The sequence below is a fragment of the Protopterus annectens genome, chromosome 7.part0 (genome assembly GCF_019279795.1).
Source record: "Protopterus annectens isolate FY-2018-M chromosome 7.part0, PAN1.0, whole genome shotgun sequence".
NCBI classification, from domain to species: domain Eukaryota; kingdom Metazoa; phylum Chordata; order Ceratodontiformes; family Protopteridae; genus Protopterus; species Protopterus annectens.
In genome coordinates this window covers 1744943421-1744964420 of record NC_056739.1, presented here as the reverse complement: position 1 = coordinate 1744964420, position 21000 = coordinate 1744943421, and the positions used below count along the sequence as shown (strand labels likewise).

General features: G+C 40.6%; 1 protein-coding gene across 1 annotated transcript in view; it reads right to left on the bottom strand.

The window, feature by feature from the left end:
• CIB1 (calcium and integrin binding 1) overlaps positions 1–21000 on the bottom strand; it is a 633343-nt gene that overhangs the window by 261381 nt on the left and 350962 nt on the right. The window contains exon 5 of the mRNA XM_044078285.1: positions 5130–5248. Coding sequence (XP_043934220.1) covers positions 5130–5248 — 119 coding nt within the window. The remainder of the gene's footprint in view (positions 1–5129; positions 5249–21000) is intronic.

The window sequence follows — 21000 nt, the reverse complement described above, 5'->3', positions numbered from 1 at the left end:
ACAGTTTGCATAGATTTAGCTTTATCTTCCATTTTCTTTAAAACCTCTTCTCCCTTATTACCAAACAGAGTATCATGCTGCAAAGGGGCATCCAACAATTTAGCTTTAACATGATCAGGCAGATTTTGCTCCTTGAGCCAGGCATGCTTCTAATCACAGATCCAGTAACTGCGGCCCTGCAAGAGGCCTCCAAAGAATCAAAACCATATTGCAAAGTATACTTTCCAACCTGTTCTGCTGCATGCAATAATTCCTGTAATTCTTTATTTTCCACACAATCAGAAATCAACATCATTTTCTGTTTCAATAAGCCCATAACATGCTGTTGATATTTAAGCATATGAAACTGGCAGTTTAAGGTCCTAATTGCCAAGGCTGCAGACGTATAAACCTTCTTTCCCCATCTATCCAGCGCCCTGGAATCCCTACCAGAGGGGGTAGGATTTTTGGCTGTAGAGGCCTTTATACCTTTGGGAACCTCTGAGATAGTCTCAGTATAATAGTAGGATTTTTGAATAGAAATTTGTCAGAGTCAGGAACCTTGCAATATCTGTCTGGCTTACTAGGAGCCGGAGGTAGGGAATCAGGAGCCATGCTTGATTCCGAAAACACATCAACAATGTCTAATACAGGAGGTACTGCCAAAGGCCTATGCTGAGGAAGAAGAAATCCCTAAGCCTCTTTTTTGATTCAGAGAAATCCTGACTCTCCCAATGAAAATGTTCCCTTAAAGTATGCAAGGTTTCTCCAAAAGAATAATCCTCAGGAGGAGATGCAGATGGGATGGATTCTACTGCATCTGAATTCTCATAGGGTGGAATAGAAAATTTCTGATCAGAAGAAATGGAAACCTGATCTGAAGATTCATAATCAGTGTCTTGCCTAGGCCTCTTAGCAGGGGGGGTTGGGAACCCCTGATCAAGGTAATCAAGTCCTCAGCCATTTTGATCATCTGTTTTTTAGGCATAGGGGCCTGAGCACGTGGCTCTTGCATCATTTTTTTAGACTTAGAAGATGTTTTTGGTCTTGTTTTTGAAGCAGGCGTCGGTTTTATATTAAAATGTTGAGGCCTGAAAACTACCTCAAAAGCCAGTGCCTGCTCAGCGGCTCTGGACCCATCCGAGGGAGAGACATCCGTGGGTTCAATACTCTGAGAATCTCGCAGCATAGCGGACTCTGCATGGGTCTCGGTAGAGGCCTGCGACTCAAAAGTAGCGGGTATCAGGGGTTGCAAAAGCGCCTCACTGAGTACCGACGAACCGGCGACTGGCTTAGGAGAAGCTTCGTCATCGGTTTTGGACCTCGATGGTCTGTCTCTGTCTTTTTCTTTGCGTTTTTTGTGAACTCCGGTAGTCTGATTGCTAATCGACGACATTTCAGGGTAATTAAATCTGGATCCCAAATAATTTGAAGCAAAAATATACAGACGCTTAATAGTGTGTTGGTTAAATCTAGCACAAAACTGACAACAAGGCACGTTATGATCTGGGCCTAGACAAGGAATACAGTACAAATGAAAATACTTATGAGGTATTTGCTTCCCACAAGTAATGCAATTATTAACTTTTACTGACATCGGTAAGCAGCAAGAAAAAGTTTCCCCAAAGAGGTACTTGGCTTTAGTTGAAGACTTCGGTTCTGAAACTCGAATGCGAAAATTTCAGGAGTCTGCCAACTGGCACTTGCGAACTGCTTCTGCTTCAGGCACCGCACGGCAAGAAAGACTGAATAAAATGGCGTCGGCTGCATGTTTAATACCCCTGACGACCTGACGTCATGGAAGAGGAGACAGCAAGCGACGCAGGACCCAAGACTTTGTTATTCAGGCCAACTGAGGGCAACCTGCCAGCAGATTACCCAAATGTAATGACTGCAACAGTGAAACACGAAGAACATCACAATCCCTCACACAGCTCAAACACTACAGATGCATTTCTAATGTTTGCCTTCTAACAGAAATATTTGAAAAAAAAACACTGCATAAATATCTCAAACATATCAACAGTGATTGCCTGCTCTATGATCAATAGTATGGCCTAAGAAATTCCTTTAGCATCCCGACAGCCTTACTGGCAACAAGTGATAATATACTGAATAGCATAAATAAATGACTTGTATCAACAGGCATATCTATAAACTTAACTAGAGTATTTGAGAATGTAAACCACATAATTTCCCTGCACAAACTAACAGGCCAATTCCATGAATATCTTAAAGACCATACATATTCCAAATGTTCTTGAATATCTTCGCAGACATTGCAGCCCTTAATACTGGGGTTCCACAAGGCTTTGTTCTTGGTCCCCTGCTACTCACTCTCTTCATTAATGACATCCCATTAGACCTATCATAGTATATTACTATGTATGCTGATGATATACTACTTCCACTTGATACCAGCAAAATGCATAAATCCCTCCAAATATATCCGTAAATTAAGTTCCCTAACCTTCGTGTTTGGCTTCAGGATCACAGACTGCAAGTTAACTCTGCAAAGACCAACATCATGTTCTTTTCAAGTATAAAGAAGCTTCAACTTCTATCAGAATTAATAAATAAAGACTTAAAAAGCACTAGTCAATACCCAAAGCAATACTATACCCAATGTTAAAGAACAAAACTACCTAGGGTTAACACTGGACCCCCTTAACATCAGTAACCATACAGATAAAACCACCAAATTTCTGTCTCACTTAATACTTTGTTACATAATATCTCACCTTCTCTCTCCTGCTTCACGTAAATCTATAGCCAAAAATGTACTTCTTCTAAAATCAGAATATCCTCTATACCTTCTTGTCAAGCACTCTTCTATAACTGCCAAAAAACTACAATCTACTGATGTGAAAATATGTAAATTTTGCTCTACTAGCTGACCGAAGAACACACCACTGAGAAGTACTTTGGGCAATAAACTGGCTCCCAATACCAAGCACAGCTACTCTGCTACTCCACATCTGGGGGAGTCTACAATGGTTCCTAATGAAAAGAAAATATGGTACAGACAACATGCCCTATGTGGACTGTCACAAAGCCTTATCCTCATACTCTGGCTCCTACATACTGCTGAGAGACAATCTACATCTGCTATACAAAGCACTCTCTGATACAGCCCTTATGGCCCTGTTGCACTTCTGCAAAACAACATCAGAAACACCCAATTCTGCAAAATAAAAAAAGACATATTGGAGGGACAAGTTGTATCTCAGAGTCTACCCCTTCTCTGAAACAGGCTTTCCATCCATATGAAGCAGTTGCTCACTGCACTTACTGAAGCACAATTCAGATTAGTGGATAGGGAATTTTACCTTTGGTCTGTCACGTATGTCTCTATTAGAAAGAAGCATGTAAACGCTTAACCACTCTTGCCACATTATGCCCCCTATTACATGAGAGGCATTACTACCTGTCCAGTAAATCTGGGAAGCATGGCTAGGCTTAAAAAGTCACTTTGGGGTTATTAACCTAGTAAACACCTTTGAACCAGGAACACTTGCATTCAAAATTCTTATAAAAGGGGACTGTTCTCCACTTATTAAGAAAAACCCTTGCCAATTTAAGATGACATGCTTACACCCTCCAGACCTAGATTCAAACATACCACAGGGCTTTCTGCACTTCGGACGCTCCAACCAAATGAAGTAAGAGCACCGCACATTACATGCATTCAAAAAAAGTCTTTAAAGGAAATCCTTTTTGACGAAGCCAAATGCACATGCTTTCATGATACATGCTAAGGCACAGATACATCCATTCATCCACAACCTCTTTTACCATCTTGCACATGGGATTGGGGTGCCACTTCAATAATGACAATCATCTAGAGCCAAGGTTTACACCGCTATTACATGAGTGGCATTATAACCTGTCCAGTAAATTTGGGAAGCATGGCTAGGCTTTAAAAGTCTTTTTGGGGTCATTAGCCTAGTAATCACCTTTAAACCAAGAACACTTACATTCAAAATTCTTATAAAAGGGTACTGTTCTCCACTTATTAAGAAAACCCTCGCCAATTTAAGATGACATTCTTACACCCTCCAGACCTAGATTCAAACATACCATAGGACAGAAAGCCTTTCACGGAATAGGATCTGCACTTCGGACTCTCCAACCAAATGAAATAAGAGCACCGCACATTACTGGCATTCAAAAAATGGAAATCCTTTTTGATGAAGCTAAATGCACATGCTTTCATGATACATGCTAAAACAGATACATTCATTTATCCACAACCCCTTTTCCTATTTTGCACATGGGGTTGGGATGTCATTTCAATAGTGACAATCATCTAGAGCCAAGGTTTACACCGCTGGGAGGCTAGCTCTGCCTCGGATGCTAAGACATAGACATATGAATGAGCTAAATCTCCTTGCATAATACTGTGTTTAACTGGGTGTATTTAATTTGTGGGTGTATTACACCATTTAGCATGTATTTATGTACTGTAGCATAGTTCTCTCACATAGAAGAGACATGCTCTAGATTTTCACTTGTGTATAACACATAGAAGGGCGGTGCAGTGGTATAACAGTTAGCGCTGTTGCCTCACAGCAAGAGGTTCTCCAGTTTGATTCTTGGCTGGGGTGCCTTCTGTGTGGTGTCTGCATGTCCTCCTCCCTGCATTCGTGTGGATTTCCTCAGGGTGCTCCAGTTTCCTCCCACATTCCAAAGACATGCAGTAGGTGGATTGGACACTCTAAACTGGCCCTAGGTGTGTGTGTGCATGGAAGTGTGTGGTGAACTCTCTGAAGAGGGTGGGGCATTAGGCTAGCAACTGGATCCTGTAAAACCTATGCCTGCTATGAAAACGAGTGCTAAAGGGAGCTTGTTGATCGATGTGCTGAATGCATGGGAGTGAATCCAGGCTAACAAACAGATGTAATGCAGTATGCAAACTAAAACAAATGTACTATGCAAACTAACAGTACTAATGTTAGTCTGACTTAACACCCAAATATTTTACACTCAACTACAGACCTGTTTCCTTTGTAAATTTACTATGTATTGACTCATTTTATAGGATTAACTGTTTTGTTTTTTTGTACCCGGGTCATGGCTGAAAAGGGTAATTAGATCAGTCTATTTAGCAAGTAAACAAATTTAAATAAATAAATGAAATGAGTGCTTACATTCTTGATAAGTTGATCCATTTCAGCATCACTGAGTTTTGTGTCCTCTGCTTCTCCTGTCAAGCAGTTCACCAACTCCCACAGGTCTTCTTTATTCAAGGTTCCATCATTATCAAAATCTAACAATGAAAGAAAACAATAATAATTATTAATAACTAATAGCAATTATTACCAAACTCTATCAGTGAAACAAAATAGTAATAATAATAATAGAATACATTTACCAAAACAAAAATTAACCAATATACTGCAGACACTAATCTGTTAACTTGCTAGTCTTACATAAGAGATCAATAACTAATTAAGTATAGAAATGGAAACTGTGATTTGTATAAATTACAGAACAGAAAAATCTCAGAAACTGAATGGTCTGCAGTGCTTTATAGCCATGGTCGTCTTTCCTCAAGGAAACAAGTACATACAGTAGTAACCTTATAATCTAAAAAAGCCTCTTGTAACTGAAACAGTTTGTATTCTGAAGTGACCTATCTGCTTGCTAAACTGTCTTCTAACTTCCTAACAGAGAAGTTATTTAAGTTGTTTGAGGTACTCACCACAGAAGCAGATACATGATTTGTTCTTCTCTCGAAGAAACAGAGGAGCTCTCCAAGCACTCTGATGTGTTAACTTGACTCATTCAAAAAGGACTAAGCACTATAAGAGCTAGTTAGTGCACAGCAGCATGGTTAAGCTACTATGTAACTTATGCTGGCATAACCCCCCTACACCACCCCACTTTTGCCTGGCAAACTGGAAGTAATTTCAGTGCAACTCCTCAATTACTCTCAGTCAGTGATGTTAGTAATATATTACACAATGTAATACATTACCGCAATATATTACAATTTCTAGTAACTAGTAATATAACTACTTTTTCAAAACAGTAATGAGGTAATAGTAATATATTACCTTTTTTAGTAACTAGTAAATTAAATGTGAGTTTCTTTTGAGTTACTTTTGCTTAAACCAGTGGTTCTCAACATAGGCGATATCATCCCTTAAAGAGTGATGGACAGCTATCGGGGGCCCTGGATACTACGGATAGTAATCAGATATTAGGAGGTAATAGAGAGTTTGATGGGGCAATTTGGATAAAAAATTAAAAAATTACAACATAATGTTGACATAGTTCATAGCACATAGCATTCACAATAGATCATTAGAATTAGTCTGGAGGAAAACTTACTTCATTTTTTAGCACTGCAAGGAGGTGAAAGCTAATGAGGATCAGACTCCAGCCCTGCATTGGTGCCTTGGTACTGTGGGACTTTCACCCACTAAAACACGCCCTAACACTGGAACAATTCTAGCCTGCTAGAGATCATATTCTTATGTTGCTGTATAATAAATGCCATTGGTTCCCCATACAGCTGTCAATCAGAATCAAAGTCACTACTCATCGGTTTAATACCGGATGCCCTAAACCACTGCACCAAGCAGGACTCTTCGGGTGGATCTATGATCAACCAACTTTTGCCTTGACAATTATGTTCTATTTAAAATTCTTTCGGGTTTCAATTTTTAGTTGCTGAAAATAGATAAAATGTGCTAGGTTTTCCATAGGATCATAGGAGATTACTAGGCTATCAACCCAGAGGTCTTTTAAGCCTAGGTGTTTCAACCCAATGTAATAACACAAAAATACTAGTCAATACCAAAGATTGCATTTAGTGATGACTGCCCATTTCCAGGAAAGTTGTGGGCACTACCCCTGGTAAGAATTTATGGTGCCCCATCCACTCATCCAGGTTTCTCATGAACAGTGTCACAGAGGTGTCCTATTTCACATGAACTGGTAAACCTGTTCCAAAGACATGGCAGTCGCAGGAAGATAAATTTGTCCCTCATGCATGCCCTATTTAAGTCACAGGTATACCTCTCAACCGTACCGAATTCCTTAGTATTTACCGGTTTTGAGGGCAAAATAATGGGGGTGCCACGAATTCCCGAGTGGCCCCTTTAATTCTCGATTTTTTTCCAAATACAACTTTAAACTTATTGCTGATGTCACCACGTATCGAGCAACATCATCATCGTGCAGGGGCGTGCATAATGACATCAGTGTCATGAGGCAGACTGCAGCCTATCGGACAAAGTCAGACTCTTGTTAACTGGAATACCAGCATTAAGCAAGCAGCAGCAGTAATGAGCTGATGTTCACAAACATTAATGCAATTTAATTAAGTTCAACTTGACTTTGACATATGTTGCTGCAGAGTCCAGGAGACAGTCCACCCACCACCACCCATGTCTGCACTCTACAGGATGAGAAGAAAATTTACTCTCTTTGGCTCCTCTTGTAGCTCGACCTCCAGGTAAGTAAAAAAAAAAAAAAAAAAAAAAAAAAAAAGTTTAAAAAAAGGCTGTTAGCGTACATATGCTTAAGCAGTGCAGTAGCAGCTAAGAGAAACTGCAGCAAAGGAATCTTATTCACATGGCAAAGCTGACACTTGAATTTCTTTTATTGTAAAATAAAATTATAGTTATACAGCAGCTGTAGTTTCATGTGAATGATGTGATGTGTGTGTGCGTGAGTGTGTGATCATCATTACAGGACTCCCTGACTCTCTGACACAAGTGTTGAATGAAGACAGAATTTTTCTTGGTTATTGGGATGCAATGGGTAGGATTAGTAAACAGATACGGGAGGAGTAAATGGATTTGTGTTTTATAGTGGTGGTCTAGAAAATATCATAGTGCCTCTGCAGTCTGTATTTTGTACCAAACTGTACCTAACTGCAGACCAGTTGGTGAGGTTTAGGTAATTTCTTTTTTTACTGTACTGAAGTGGAATTTCTTAAATAATAGTATTAGTAACAGTTGTTGCTAATTCATGCAAAGCAGTGATATAAATGTATCTGAACTCTGAGCAAGTTACTAAACCTGACACTGTTTCCCACCACAAACAAGTAAAATGGAGAAAAGTGTAGCGCCATTATCATTACGATGCACTATAATGTGGTGTTGCACCAACATGTATAAATGTAATGTACACTAGATTATAAATATTTGGGGCTTTGAGACCGGAGTATTTTCGTAGATCCAACTCTAATTTTTATTAAAATCAAAAATGAATAAATTAAATGTACACTAGATTATTCTTTGGTTTTAAACACGAGGCTCTTTAGTATCTTATTCTGTTGTGTATTTGCTAAAAAGTTCTAGGGGGCATTCTCGGCTGAGTGTGAAAAAGGTTTATGACACCTGCTCTTAGCTCTGCTCTTAGCTCTACTCCAGAAAGCAAACAAAAATAATAAACTGGTATGAAAGTTCAGTGCCTTAAATCTGAATTGTGTTTCCTTTACATGACATTTTTGCATGTTTAGCAATTACGTTGCATGCCCGTGAGAATGTTCTTGTATCTGTACAGTGCTTTTTTTCATGTGTTTTTTTTCACTCCAACATAATAATCGCCCATCAAACTATTACATCTGTAATGATGGCATGTTTAATTGGAAAGTGGCCACACTTCTCAACCTCTTAATGCAAGAAATATGGGCAAATCCTAAAATAATTGGGGTATAAAGGCACAAAAATAGGGAAAGATTTAAAATTTTGCTCTTATAAACTTAGAAAGCTGCTACAATAACAGAATTGGTGTTAGTATGCATTTTCTGAAGGATGTGAAGTCTGAAACTCAAACCTATGTCTTTACTTAGTTATTATTTGATGACTTTAGCCCTCCATGATTTGCCAGAAAACCACAGATTTTATGAGGAACAGGCCAAATATTTGAGGCAAAAATCTGTAGTTATGAGGTATGAAAGTGGCTACTAATTGCTTGAAGTGTTGGTGTCTCAACAGTAACTACATCTGCCTTTGGTGCTTCCTGGGTTCTACTCTTATACTAACTTTTTGAATATATTTTCTGATACTGATACTCCAAAGTATGCTGTCTTTCACATGAGACTTAAAATGAGCTGGTGGTAGTTCAGGAGGGTGTAACTCACATCATCAGAGTCATCTAACTGATTTAGTGGCTCCAGTGGATGTAAAAGATCATAGGGCACTTATTAACAAAAGAGCACGAGAGGCATCTCAGTGTCATGGCCCAATTTTCCATAGTCAGTATGAATGCTACATTGTTTTCCCCTGAAAAGAGGATACTGGTCTAGTGGGATTAACCCAGTCAAAGAGTAAATGTCCTGGAAGACTGACAAAACATTGAACAGTTAACTTCTGATCTACGGCAAAGTTAAGCACAATGATAGAGTTTATTTAGAAAGTCAATAGTGTAAGAGGACTCTTATTAATGACCATTTTCTGAAGAACCACTCTGTAAAGAATAGTTCTGTAAAATCTTACCATAACCATAGATGCCATTCTCTTCTGTGTTGCAGTATTCTTTGCATATGTGTTGCATTCCACCCATCGACCTGAAGTCCGGTCTGTATACAAAAACTTAGAGCCACTGCCTGTAAGTGGAACATTGCACGAAGGCACAGACAATGTCAGCCATAAAGGGCGTCCATACGCACAATCTTCAGAACTTTTTCACCACCATTCGGAAAAGTTGACTCGTATGTTCAGGTTGACAATGGATACCATTGGTGTTGTCTTCCAGCTTCAGATAAGTACCCAATCAGGGATTTAATACATTGCTACTGGCTTTGTTTTTGTAATGTCACCCAGGAAGGGCAAGTGTAGGTGTGGAAGGCAAACTGCACATAAAGATAGTCACAAGCTTTGTTTGTTTTGTTTAGGGGCTAATCACGACCAATGGTCCTGCTCTATTTATCAGGCCTTTGTTCCTAAAACATTGTGCAATCGCCTGTCTGCCTTGAATCTTTATTAAGAAAACCAAAGACTCCAGTGTCTGGCTAGGGATGCTACGGGAAGGTTCTGCGACTGCTTCTGAGCCATCTGTAAAGAGGAAGGTCAGGAAAGCTAGGCCCAAATGTTCTTTAGCTGCACCTACTCCCTCTGACACACCCCTTGAGGTCGATGAAAACTCGGAGGTGTGACCGGAGGTAAGGTTTGCTCCCTCAGCGTGTACTGGTATGGAAGCCATCAGGAGTGCAGATCCTAGCAAATCTGAGGCTATGTAGATGTCTGGTTTGGATGACTTGGGGGAACTGCAGCTGGTTGCTGCAGAAAACTCTGGGACTGTAGGAGGCAAGGCCTACATCCGTCATTTCTCCCAACAGGATAAGCATGTTAAAAGAAGCAAAAATGTGCATATTCCTGCTTTTTCTACCCCTATGTCGAACTGGGATAATTTTTCGCAGGGTCTCATTAAGGCACTGATGGGGTTTTTTTTGACATCTTTTTCCTTTTTTGGTGGTTTTGTTAAGAAGAACTGGCATTTCATTCAAAACAGTGCCCTTTTATCAAATATTTTGGGTTCACATCCTTCCTTTGTGTTTAAGAGGGGTAGTAATCTAAAAGAACTTCTACAGACAGCGGAACCTTTGCACCCTTTATCAAGACAAACTGGGACATTCACTTGTGGTTCTTGCAATTGGTGTAGCCTCTTGAAGGTCGGGAGTTAATTTACTATTAAAGGCAAGAAGTACACTATAAAACATAAAATTAGTTGTATAACCAAATCAGTGATCTATGTTGCCTTATGTGACTGTTGCCAAGCATTTTATGTTGGTAAAACGGACCGTAGATTACGGGACCGTATTTACCAGCATAATTATGCTATAAAGAACAAAAAAAGTGACAATGCCCATTCGAAACACATTTTAAACCATGCTGGGCATAGTTTCCATTTCATGGGCATCGACCTTGTTAGAGTGGGCATCAGGGGGGGTCCTCAGTCCCTTTTACTTGAAACAAAAGAATTGGAATGGCAACTTTTATTAGATGCTTTCTCCGTCCCTGGGCTGAACGAAGCTTGTAATATTTCTGTCATTCTAAAATATAAAAGCTATCTGAGGTAGCAATGTGTGTCCTCCTAGGAGTAGCTTTTGTATGAAATTAAATTTCTATCCTTTTAGTAAGGTTTATTTAGGCATTGAGTTATAAATAACATTCTAAAATTTTCTCATCATATCTTATGAATGTATTGTTGTTAGGATGTGTTTTTAAACATATTATTTTAGGGTATGTAGTATAATATTTTTTCTGCACACCTATACTTGGTATTTTATCATTAGAATACAGGATAATATTTTAAACTGGTTGTATGTAAATTTGTTCAAACAAACAAATAATTGCTTTTTAAGCAAATAATTAATTGATTTGTTTAATGTTGCCAAGGAAATGACATCATGTTGCCTGGCTTGAAGTTTTTATATTGAGTTCATTTGGCGCTTTCTTCTCTTGTCTGATGAAGCTTCTGCGTTAGCAGAGGCGAAAACGTTATTTCATTAAAGTACGTTTACGTGGATTATTTTTTTGGCTCTGTGAGGTGTTCCTTTACTCGTTTACGCTACTTTGGTTACCAGTTTTTGTTTTTTGGCCTTATTTCACTAGCAGACACTAATCTGTTAACTTGCTAGTCTTACATAAGAGATCAATAACTAATTAAGTATAGAAATGGAAACTGTGATTTGTATAAATTACAGAACAGAAAAATCTCAGAAACTGAATGGTCTGCAGTGCTTTATAGCCCATGGTCGTCTTTCCTCAAGGAAACAAGTACACACAGTAGTAACCTTATAATCTAAAAAAGCCTCTTGTAACTGAAACAGTTTGTATTCTGAAGTGACCTATCTGCTTGCTAAACTGTCTTCTAATTTCCTAACAGACAAGTTATTTAAGTTGTTTGAGGTACTCACCACAGAAGCAGATGCATGATTTGTTCTTCTCTCGACGAAACAGAGGAGCTCTCCAAGCACTCTGATGTGTTAACTTGACTCATTCAAAAAGGACTAAGCACTATAAGAGCTAGTTAGTGCACAGCAGCATGGTTAAGCTACTATGTAACTTATGCTGGCATAACCCCCCTACACCACCCCACTTTTTCCTGGCAAACTGGAAGTAATTTCAGTGCAACTCCTCAATTACTCAGTCAGTGATGTTAGTAATATATTACACAATGTAATACATTACCGCAATATATTACAATTTCTAGTAACTAGTAATATAACTACTTTTTCAAAACAGTAATGAGGTAATAGTAATATATTACCTTTTTTAGTAACTAGTAAATTAAATGTGAGTTTCTTTTGAGTTACTTTTGCTTAAACCAGTGGTTCTCAACATAGGCGATATCATCCCTTAAAGAGTGATGGACAGCTATCGGGGGCCCTGGATACTATGGATAGTAATCAGATATTAGGAGGTAATAGAGAGTTTGATGGGGCAATTTGGATAAAATATTTAAAAATTACAACATAATGTTGACACAGTTCATAGCACATAGCATTCACAATAGATCATTAGAATTAGTCTGGAGGAAAACTTACTTCATTTTTTAGCACTGCAAGGAGGTGAAAGCTAATGAGGATCAGACTCCAACCCTGCATTGGTGCCTTGGTACTGTGGGACTCTCACCCACTAAAACACGCCCTAACACTGGAACAATTCTAGCCTGCTAGAGATCATATTCTTATGTTGCTGTATAATAAATGCCATTGGTTCTCCATACAGCTGTCAATCAGAATCAAAGTCACTACTCATCGGTTTAATACCGGATGCCCTAACCCACTGCACCAAGCAGGACTCTTCGGGTGGATCTATGATCAACCAACTTTTGCCTTGACAATTATGTTCTATTTAAAATTCTTCGGTTTCAATTTTTAGTTGCTGAAAATAGATAAAATGTGCTAGGTTTTCCATAGGATCATAGGAGATTACTAGGCTATCAACCCAGAGGTCTTTTAAGCCTAGGGGTTTCAACCCAATGTAATAACACAAAAATACTAGTCAATACCAAAGATTGCATTTAGTGATGACTGCCCATTTCCAGGAAAGTTGTGGGCACTACCCCTGGTAAGAATTTATGGTGCCCCATCCACTCATCCAGGTTTCTCATGAACAGTGTCACAGAGGTGTCCTATTTCACATGAACTGGTAAACCTGTTCCAAAGACATGGCAGTCGCTGGAAGATAAATTTGTCCCTCATGCATGCCCTATTTAAGTCATAGGTATACCTCTCAACCGTACCGAATTCCTTAGTATTTACCGGTTTTGAGGGCAAAATAATGGGGGTGCCACGAATTCCCGAGTGGCCCCTTTAATTCTCGATTTTTTTCCAAATACAACTTTAAACTTATTGCTGATGTCACCACGTATCGAGCAACATCATCATCGAGCAGGGGCGTGCATAATGACATCAGTGTCGTGAGGCAGACTGCAGCCTATCGGACAAAGTCAGACTCTTGTTAACTGGAATACCAGCAATAAGCAAGCAGCAGCAGTAATGAGCTGATGTTCACAAACATTAATGCAATTTAATTAAGTTCAACTTGACTTTGACATATGTTGCTGCAGAGTCCAGGAGACAGTCCACCCAGCACCCACCACCACCCATGTCTGCACTCTACAGGATGAGAAGAAAATTTACTCTTTGGCTCCTCTTGTAGCTCGACCTCCAGGTAAGTAAAAAAAAAAAAAAAAAGTTTAAAAAAAGGCCGTTAGCGTACATATGCTTAAGCAGTGCAGTAGCAGCTAAGAGAAACTGCAGCAAAGGAATCTTATTCACATGGCAAAGCTGACACTTGAATTTCTTTTATTGTAAAATAAAATTATAGTTATACAGCAGCTGTAGTTTCATGTGAATGATGTGATGTGTGTGTGCGTGAGTGTGTGATCATCATTACAGGACTCCCTGACTCTCTGACACAAGTGTTGAATGAAGACAGAATTTTTCTTGGTTATTGGGATGCAATGGGTAGGATTAGTAAACAGATACGGGAGGAGTAAATGGATTTGTGTTTTATAGTGGTGGTCTAGAAAATATCATAGTGCCTCTGCAGTCTGTATTTTGTACCAAACTGTACCTAACTGCAGACCAGTTGGTGAGGTTTAGGTAATTTCTTTTTTTACTGTATTGAAGTGGAATTTCTTAAATAATAGTATTAGTAACAGTTGTTGCTAATTCATGCAAAGCAGTGATATAAATGTATCTGAACTCTGAGCAAGTTACTAAACCTGACACTGTTTCCCACCACAAACAAGTAAAATGGAGAAAAGTGTAGAGCCGTTATCATTACGATGCACTATAATGTGGTGTTGCACCAACATGTATAAATGTAATGTACACTAGATTATAAATATTTGGGGCTTTGAGACCAGAGTATTTTCGTAGATCCAACTCTAATTTTTATTAAAATCAAAAATGAATAAATGAAATGTACACTAGATTATTCTTTGGTTTTAAACACGAGGCTCTTTAGTATCTTATTCTGTTGTGTATTTGCTAAAAAGTTCTAGTGGGCATTCTCGGCTGAGTGTGAAAAAGGTTTATGACACCTGCTCTTAGCTCTGCTCTTAGCTCTACTCCAGAAAGCAAACAAAAATAATAAACTGGTATGAAAGTTCAGTGCCTTAAATCTGCATTGTGTTTCCTTTACATGCCATTTTTGCATGTTTAGCAATTACGTTGCATGCCCGTGAGAATGTTCTTGTATCTGTACAGTGCTTTTTTTCATGTGTTTTTTTTCACTCCAACATAATAATCACCCATCAAACTATTACATCTGTAATGATGGCATGTTTAATTGGAAAGTGGCCACACTTCTCAACCTCTTAATGCAAGAAATATGGGCAAATCCTAAAATAATTGGGGTATAAAGGCACAAAAATAGGGAAAGATTTTAAATTTTGCTCTTATAAACTTAGAAAGCTGCTACAATAACAGAATTGGTGTTGGTATGCATTTTCTGAAGGATGTGAAGTCTGAAACTCAAACCTATGTCTTTACTTAGTTATTATTTAATGATTTTAGCCCTCCATGATTTGCCAGAAAACCACAGATTTTATGAGGAACAGGCCAAATATTTGAGGCAAAAATCTGTAGTTATGAGGTATGAAAGTGGCTACTAATTGCTTGAAGTGTTGGTGTCTCAACAGTAACTACATCTGCCTTTGGTGCTTCCTGGGTTCTACTCTTATACTAACTTTCTGAATATATTTTCTGATACTGATACTCCAAAGTGTGCTGTCTTTCACATGAGACTTAAAATGAGCTGGTGGTAGTTCAGGAGGGTGTAACTCACATCATCAGAGTCATCTAACTGATTTAGTGGCTCCAGTGGATGTAAAAGATCATAGGGCACTTATTAACAAAAGAGCACGAGAGGCATCTCAGTGTCATGGCCCAATTTTCCATAGTCAGTATGAATGCTACATTGTTTTCCCCTGAAAAGAAGATACTGGTCTAGTGGGATTAACCCAGTCAAAGAGTAAATGCCCTGGAAGACTGACAAAACATTGAACAGTTAACTTCTGATCTACAGCAAAGTTAAGCACAATGATAGAGTTTATTTAGAAAGTCAATAGTGTAAGAGGACTCTTATTAATGACCATTTTCTGAAGAACCACTCTGTAAAGAATAGTTCTGTAAAATCTTACCATAACCATAGATGCCATTCTCTTCTGTGTTGCAGTATTCTTTGCATATGTGTTGCATTCCACCCATCGACCTGACGTCCGGTCTGTATACAAAAACTTAGGGCCACTGCCTGTAAGTGGAACATTGCACGAAGGCACAGACAATGTCAGCCATAAAAGGGACATCCGCACGTACAATCTTCAGAACATTTTCACCACCATTCGGAAAAGTTGACTCGTATGTTCAGGCTGACAATGGATACCATTGGTGTTGTCTTCCAGCTTCAGATAAGTACCCAATCAGGGATTTAATACATTGCTACTGCCTTTGTTTTTGTAATGTCACCCAGGAAGGGCAAGTGTAGGTGTGGAAGGCAAACTGCACATAAAGATATTCACAAGCTTTGTTTGTTTTGTTTAGGGGCTAATCACGACCAACGGTCCTGCTCTATTTATCAGGCCTTTGTTCCTAAAACATTGTGCAATCGCCTGTCGGCCTTGAATCTTTATTTAGAAAACCAGACTCAAATGTCTGGCTAGGGATGCTACGGGAAGGTTCTGCGAGTGCTTCTGAGCCATCTGTAAAGAGGAAGGTCAGGAAAGCTAGGCCCAAATGTTCTTTAGCTGCACCTACTCCCTCTGACACACCCCTTGAGGTCGATGAAAACCCGGAGGTGTGACCGGAGGTAAGGTTTGCTCCCTCAGCGTGTACTGGTATGGAAGCCATCAGGAGTGCAGATCCTAGTACATCTGAGGCTATGCAGATGTCCAGTTTGGATGACTTGGGGGAACTGCAGCTAGTTGCTGCAGAAAACTCTGGGACTGTAGGAGGCAAGGCCTACATCCGTCATTTCTCCCCAACAGGATAAGCATGTTAAAAAGAAGCAAAAAATGTGCATATTCCTGCTTTTTCTACCCCTATGTCGAACTGGGATAATTTTTCGCAGGGTCTCATTAAGGCACTGATGGGGTTGAGGCCTCCAGCTTCAGCTTCTCCTATAGCCAGCCCAGCCTTCTCATTCTTCTCTCCGGTAATGCCATTGGGGTCTCAGGAGCCTTCATCAGGGCAGCCGGTAGAATTCAAAATTCATGACAGTGATTCTGAGGAGTCTTCCTCAGATAAATACTCTTTAGCATACTCCACTCAAAGCCCTTCTCCAGTGGAATATGCCTCCCCAGAGGAAGAGTTTAATGGGAGGGGATTCTCCCATAGAAGAGCTCTCCTTTGGGGAAACTATTAATAAAATGAAGGATTTCTTTAAGCTGGATTCTTATCAAATTTCAGAAGAACAGAAGACATATTATGAGATCCTTCAGTTGGAGGTCCCTGCTCCTTCGAAAATTCCTGCAGTCCTGTAACCTTTTTAGATTACTTTAAAGCAGAATCTAAGACCCCTGACTCCAAAGCCCCTGCATCTAAAAGATCTGATAGCTTCTATAAGGTCCTTGAGGATTGCAAGTTTCTTTTTAAATGCCCATCAGCTGACCCAGCGGTGGTTTCCATTACTTCAGATAAATCTTCACAGTTCTCTCCCTCCACTAATCTGCTTCCTTCTGATGAGGAAAAAAGAAGTTATGTCTTACCATAACGTTCCATCTATGTTGTTCATCTTCTTTCATTTATCACTGATGGGTTTGGTTCCAAGCCCTCGGAAAGTACAGTTGTGTACACATACCATAAATGTAGCTGTTAGAGTGTATTCACTGTTGCAGTCCTAACAAATGGGTTATCTGGCTCCTGGTAGCCCTAAGTCGGCCAGAATACCAAAGGTAAGTAAAAATGCTGGTCGTAAAGGACATCAGGGCGTCCGATACAAAAGGAGGCAGCCGACGTCACTTCTTCAGTCTTTCTTGCCAGAACAGTCAGGAGCCCCCAGAAAATAAGGCTTAAACCAAAAGCCAGTTTGACAAATAAATTAAGCCTGTACCTCAGGAAAAGAGAATAGAAAAGGACCACAAAAAGGGGGAAGGAGGGAGGGAAACCAGGACTGCAACAGTGAATACACTCGAACATCTACATTTATGGTAAGTGTACAAAACTGTACTATGTTCATCGTGTTTCACTGTTGCAGTCCTAACAAATGGGTTGGATTACCAAATCCCAGAGAAAAAAGGGGGGAGGAACCAACAGCATCAAAGGTTGGAGATAATGCCCTGCAACACCGCAGTGGCAAACCATGCCCTGGCTCTGGAAAACAGAGGCAAATTATAATGCTTTGTGAAAGTGTGAACAGAAGACTATATGGCAGCTTCCAAAATGTCTTTAGTAGGGACACCCCTTAGAAAGGCTGCAGAAGTGGAAGCCGCTCTAGTAGAGTGGGTCCTAACCCTTTGAGGTGGAGCTTTGCCATGAAAGGAATAACGAAAGGTAATGCAATGTGCAATCCATATCGAAATGGTTTGCTTAGAAATAGCCTTGCCCTAATCTACAGGGGCAAAACTGACCAATAACTGTGCTGATTTCCGAAGGTCCTTAGTCCTGTCCAGGTAAAACCTGAGCTGTCTGTGCACATCAAGAGAATGTAGGATCCTTTCACCCCTATTGCGAGGATTAGGAAAGAAGGTAGGAAGGTCTATGGACTGATTAAGAGTCAGGCTGGAAACCACCTTAGGCATAAAGGGGGAATTAGTCCTGAGAGAGACTATCTGCATGGAAAATAAGAAAAGGCTCCACGGCCAAAGCTTGTAGCTCCAAAACCCTCCTTGCTGAAGTTATAGCCAAGAGGAAGGCGGTCTTCCAAGAGAGAAACTTTAAATCTGTAGAGGCAACTGGCTCAAAAGGAGGACTGAGTTTCTCCAGAACAAAATTAAGATCACAGGCTGGAGTAGGTGCTCTTCTGGGAGGTTTTAAATTGCAAGCACCTCTGAGAAACATTTTCGTCAGGGGATGAGAGAAAATGGGTTGTTCAAGAGAACAATGAGCAGAGATGGCTGAAGCATGGATTTTGATAGAGGAAAAAGAAAGACTACCCTGAAGCAAATCAGCCACGTATTCCAGGATCAGAGGAAGGGTAGGTTAAGAAGCAGACTCCCCTCTAGCCTGCATCCATTGAGAGAACCTTTCCCATTTGCCAGCACAGGATTTCCTAGTGCTAGGCCTCCTAGCCTTCCTCAGCACATCAACCACCTGTTCAGAAAGGCAGGATGAAAGGGAATGAGTCATACAATGAGCCATGTTACCAAATGGGAAAGACTGAAGATGAGGATGTAGAATGTTTCCCCTTTCCTGAACCAAAAGATCTGGCTTCAGAGGAAGATGCCAAGGAGGAAGATGGGAGAGACTGCGAAGCAGCGGACACCAATGCTGTCTGGGCCAGTCCAGAGCTATGAGAATAGTCCTTGGACGTTCGTCCCTGATCTTCACTAATACTCTGGGAAGAAGAGGAAGAGGAGGGAAGGTGTACACTGATAGCAATGTCCAAGGGAAGGACAGAGCATCCAATTTCCAGGCTCTGCTGTGCTGCTGTCTGGTGCAAAAGAGAGGTAGCAGATGGTTGTCTGGGGAGGAGAAAAGATCCACCTGAGAAGTGCCCCAATGTTGAATGATACTGTAAAAGACTGCTCTGTTCAGCTGCCACTCGTGAGGATCCAGGGTTTGCCTGCTCAACTAGTCAGCCAAAAATGTGAGCCTTCCTGGAAGAAGCTGAGCTAGGAGATGCAGGTCCAGGGATGCTGCCATGGACCAACGATTCATGCTTTGCCTGCACAGGGGGTAAGAGTGAGTCTCTCCCTGCTTGTTAATGTACCACATGTTGTTGCCTGTCCGACAAACAGGGTCCCTGGAGAAAGAAGATGCTTAAAAGCTAGTAAGGCCTGCTGAACTGCAATCAACTGTTAGATTTATGTGCAGGTGCCTCTGCTGGGCATTCCAACATCCCTGTATGCATCTGCCATCCAGGTGTACTCCCCAAGTGTAGTCCGATGCATCTGTAGTCAGAATTTGAGTGGCAAGAGGTGTCCGAAAAGGCATGCCTTTGTTTTGTAGACAGGCTGTTGCCCACCATAGAAACTCCGCCTGCAGAGATGGAAGCAGAGAAATCATCATATCCAGGTCCTCTTTGTGTTGACACCAAATGTTCTTGAGGTACCATTGCAATTTCCTCATATGCAGTCTTGCATATGGAATCATGAGAATACAAGATGCCATGAATCCCAGAGCTTGCAGGTATTTCCTTGCAGGGAGCTGGGGCAGGCTTGCCAAGTCCTTGAAGTAAACTGAAAGAGTTGTCTGCTTCTCCTGGATGAGATATATCATCTGGGTGGCTGTATTCAGACTCGCTCCCAGGAATGTTATCTCGTTGGATGGTGCAATTTTAAATTTTTCCACACTGAGAGTGTAACCCAGGGAAGAGAGAAGAGTCTTTACAAATTCCAGATCCTTTAATAGCTGTTCCTGAGAACTTGCTTGAATCAGACAGTCATCCAAGTATGGCTAAATCTGAATTTTCTTCTGCCTGCAAAAAGCAATGACTGGGGCAAGGCACTTTGTGAAGACTCTGGGAGCAGTAGGTAAGCCAAAGGGCAGCGCAGAGAATTGGTAATGTTGCTCGCCCACTCTGAAACGAAGGTACGGATTGCAACTTTCCCTGATAGGAATGTGCAGATAAGCCTCTTTGAGATCCAAGGTTACCAGCCAGGAATCCCTTTCTAGCAGTGGTAGCAACTGATGCAGAGTGAGCATTTTGAACTTTGGAATTACTAGAAAAGAGTTCAAAATGGAAAGATCCAGGATAGGACACCAGGTGCCTTCTTTTTTTGGAACTAGGAAAAGCCTGGAATAAAAGCCCTGGCCTACCTGCTGAGCAGGAACTGATTCTATTGTTCCCAGATGAGACAGAGACAAAATCTGTTTTTCTACTACTGCCCTTTGGTTTGGAGGAATGCCTGGGAATCCCTTGGGAGCTGGAAAGGTGCGCAAAGAAAACTCGTGCTCTAGGGGACACCGTTTTGAGCACCCATTTGTCATCTGTGATAGTGGCCCAGACATCTGCAAAAAGGGCCAACCTTCCCCGTAAAGGACTCTCCCGGCAAGCAAGAACAGGCAGAAGTTGTAAAAAGTCATTGAGTGTGTTTTGATTGAGATGCAGGTTTGGAGCTTCCCCCTTTAGAAGTGGAAGCCTGCCAATGCCTAGACCTTTGAGGGGTAGCCCCCTGCCCCCTAGATGATTTGTAACCTCTAGTCCTGGAACGTTTCTGTCTGCTGGTATCAGGAAAGGTCCAACTCTTGGAAAGGGTAATTCCTGCTAAGTGAGTGGGTTGAACTTGCAGAAAATCCTTAACAGTTTGCATGGACTTGGCCTTTTTCTCCATCTTCTTTAGTACCTCCTCTGCTTTGCTGCCAAAAAGACTGTCTTTATGCAAAGGTACATCCAAAAGCTTAGCCTTGACAGGTTCTGGAAGAGGCTGTCCTCTGAGCCAAGCGTG